At 57.0% G+C, this 446-nt stretch overlaps 1 protein-coding gene across 1 annotated transcript; it reads right to left on the reverse strand.

Moving 5' to 3' along the window:
- Nucleotides 1-6: 6 nt before the first annotated feature.
- On the reverse strand, nt 7-417 carry LOC109508676 (mitotic checkpoint protein BUB3-like; the record flags this gene model as incomplete). Its single annotated transcript, XM_019858687.1, has 2 exons — nt 253-417; nt 7-170 (listed from the first exon to the last, which is right to left on the reverse strand). Coding segments are annotated over exons 1-2 (251 nt in total), but the record flags the coding sequence as incomplete, so codon positions are not given.
- Between the last annotated feature and the right edge of the window lie 29 nt (nt 418-446).

A 446-nucleotide genomic window follows, 5' to 3' on the forward strand; every position in this document is an offset into this window, starting at 1 on the left:
CTGGGCCATACCTGCTTGTTGGGGAAGGCTCGGATGCAGCGGGTCTGAAACTTGAGACTGGACTCACGCCTCTGCTGGACGTAGCCCATGTTTCTCAGGTCCCAAACCAGCACACGTCTGCCCGCCGTGCCGACAATCAGCCGGTCGCCCGCTACAGACATGGTGTACACCTTTGAAGAACACGAGCGAATCCAGAGTCAGACACACTGGGGCACTTTTTGGGAACACCTGAAGAATCCCTAGACGACATACCCTATCCGGTTGCGTGAAGGTGCCGGCGTTGCAGGGCGCCCTGGGATCCCAGAGTCGGACTGACCTGTCCCAGCTCCCCGTCACCATGACGTTCACCTCCGGGCAGTGTTCTACACAACGGATGGCGGCGTCGTGCTTTCCCACTATGGTGTCTGCAACCAAATTAGAAACCACAATATAAACTTCGACAACCT

This window comes from Hippocampus comes, unplaced genomic scaffold (assembly GCF_001891065.2).
Source record: "Hippocampus comes isolate QL1 unplaced genomic scaffold, H_comes_QL1_v1.1 C16461007, whole genome shotgun sequence".
NCBI lineage: Eukaryota > Metazoa > Chordata > Actinopteri > Syngnathiformes > Syngnathidae > Hippocampus > Hippocampus comes.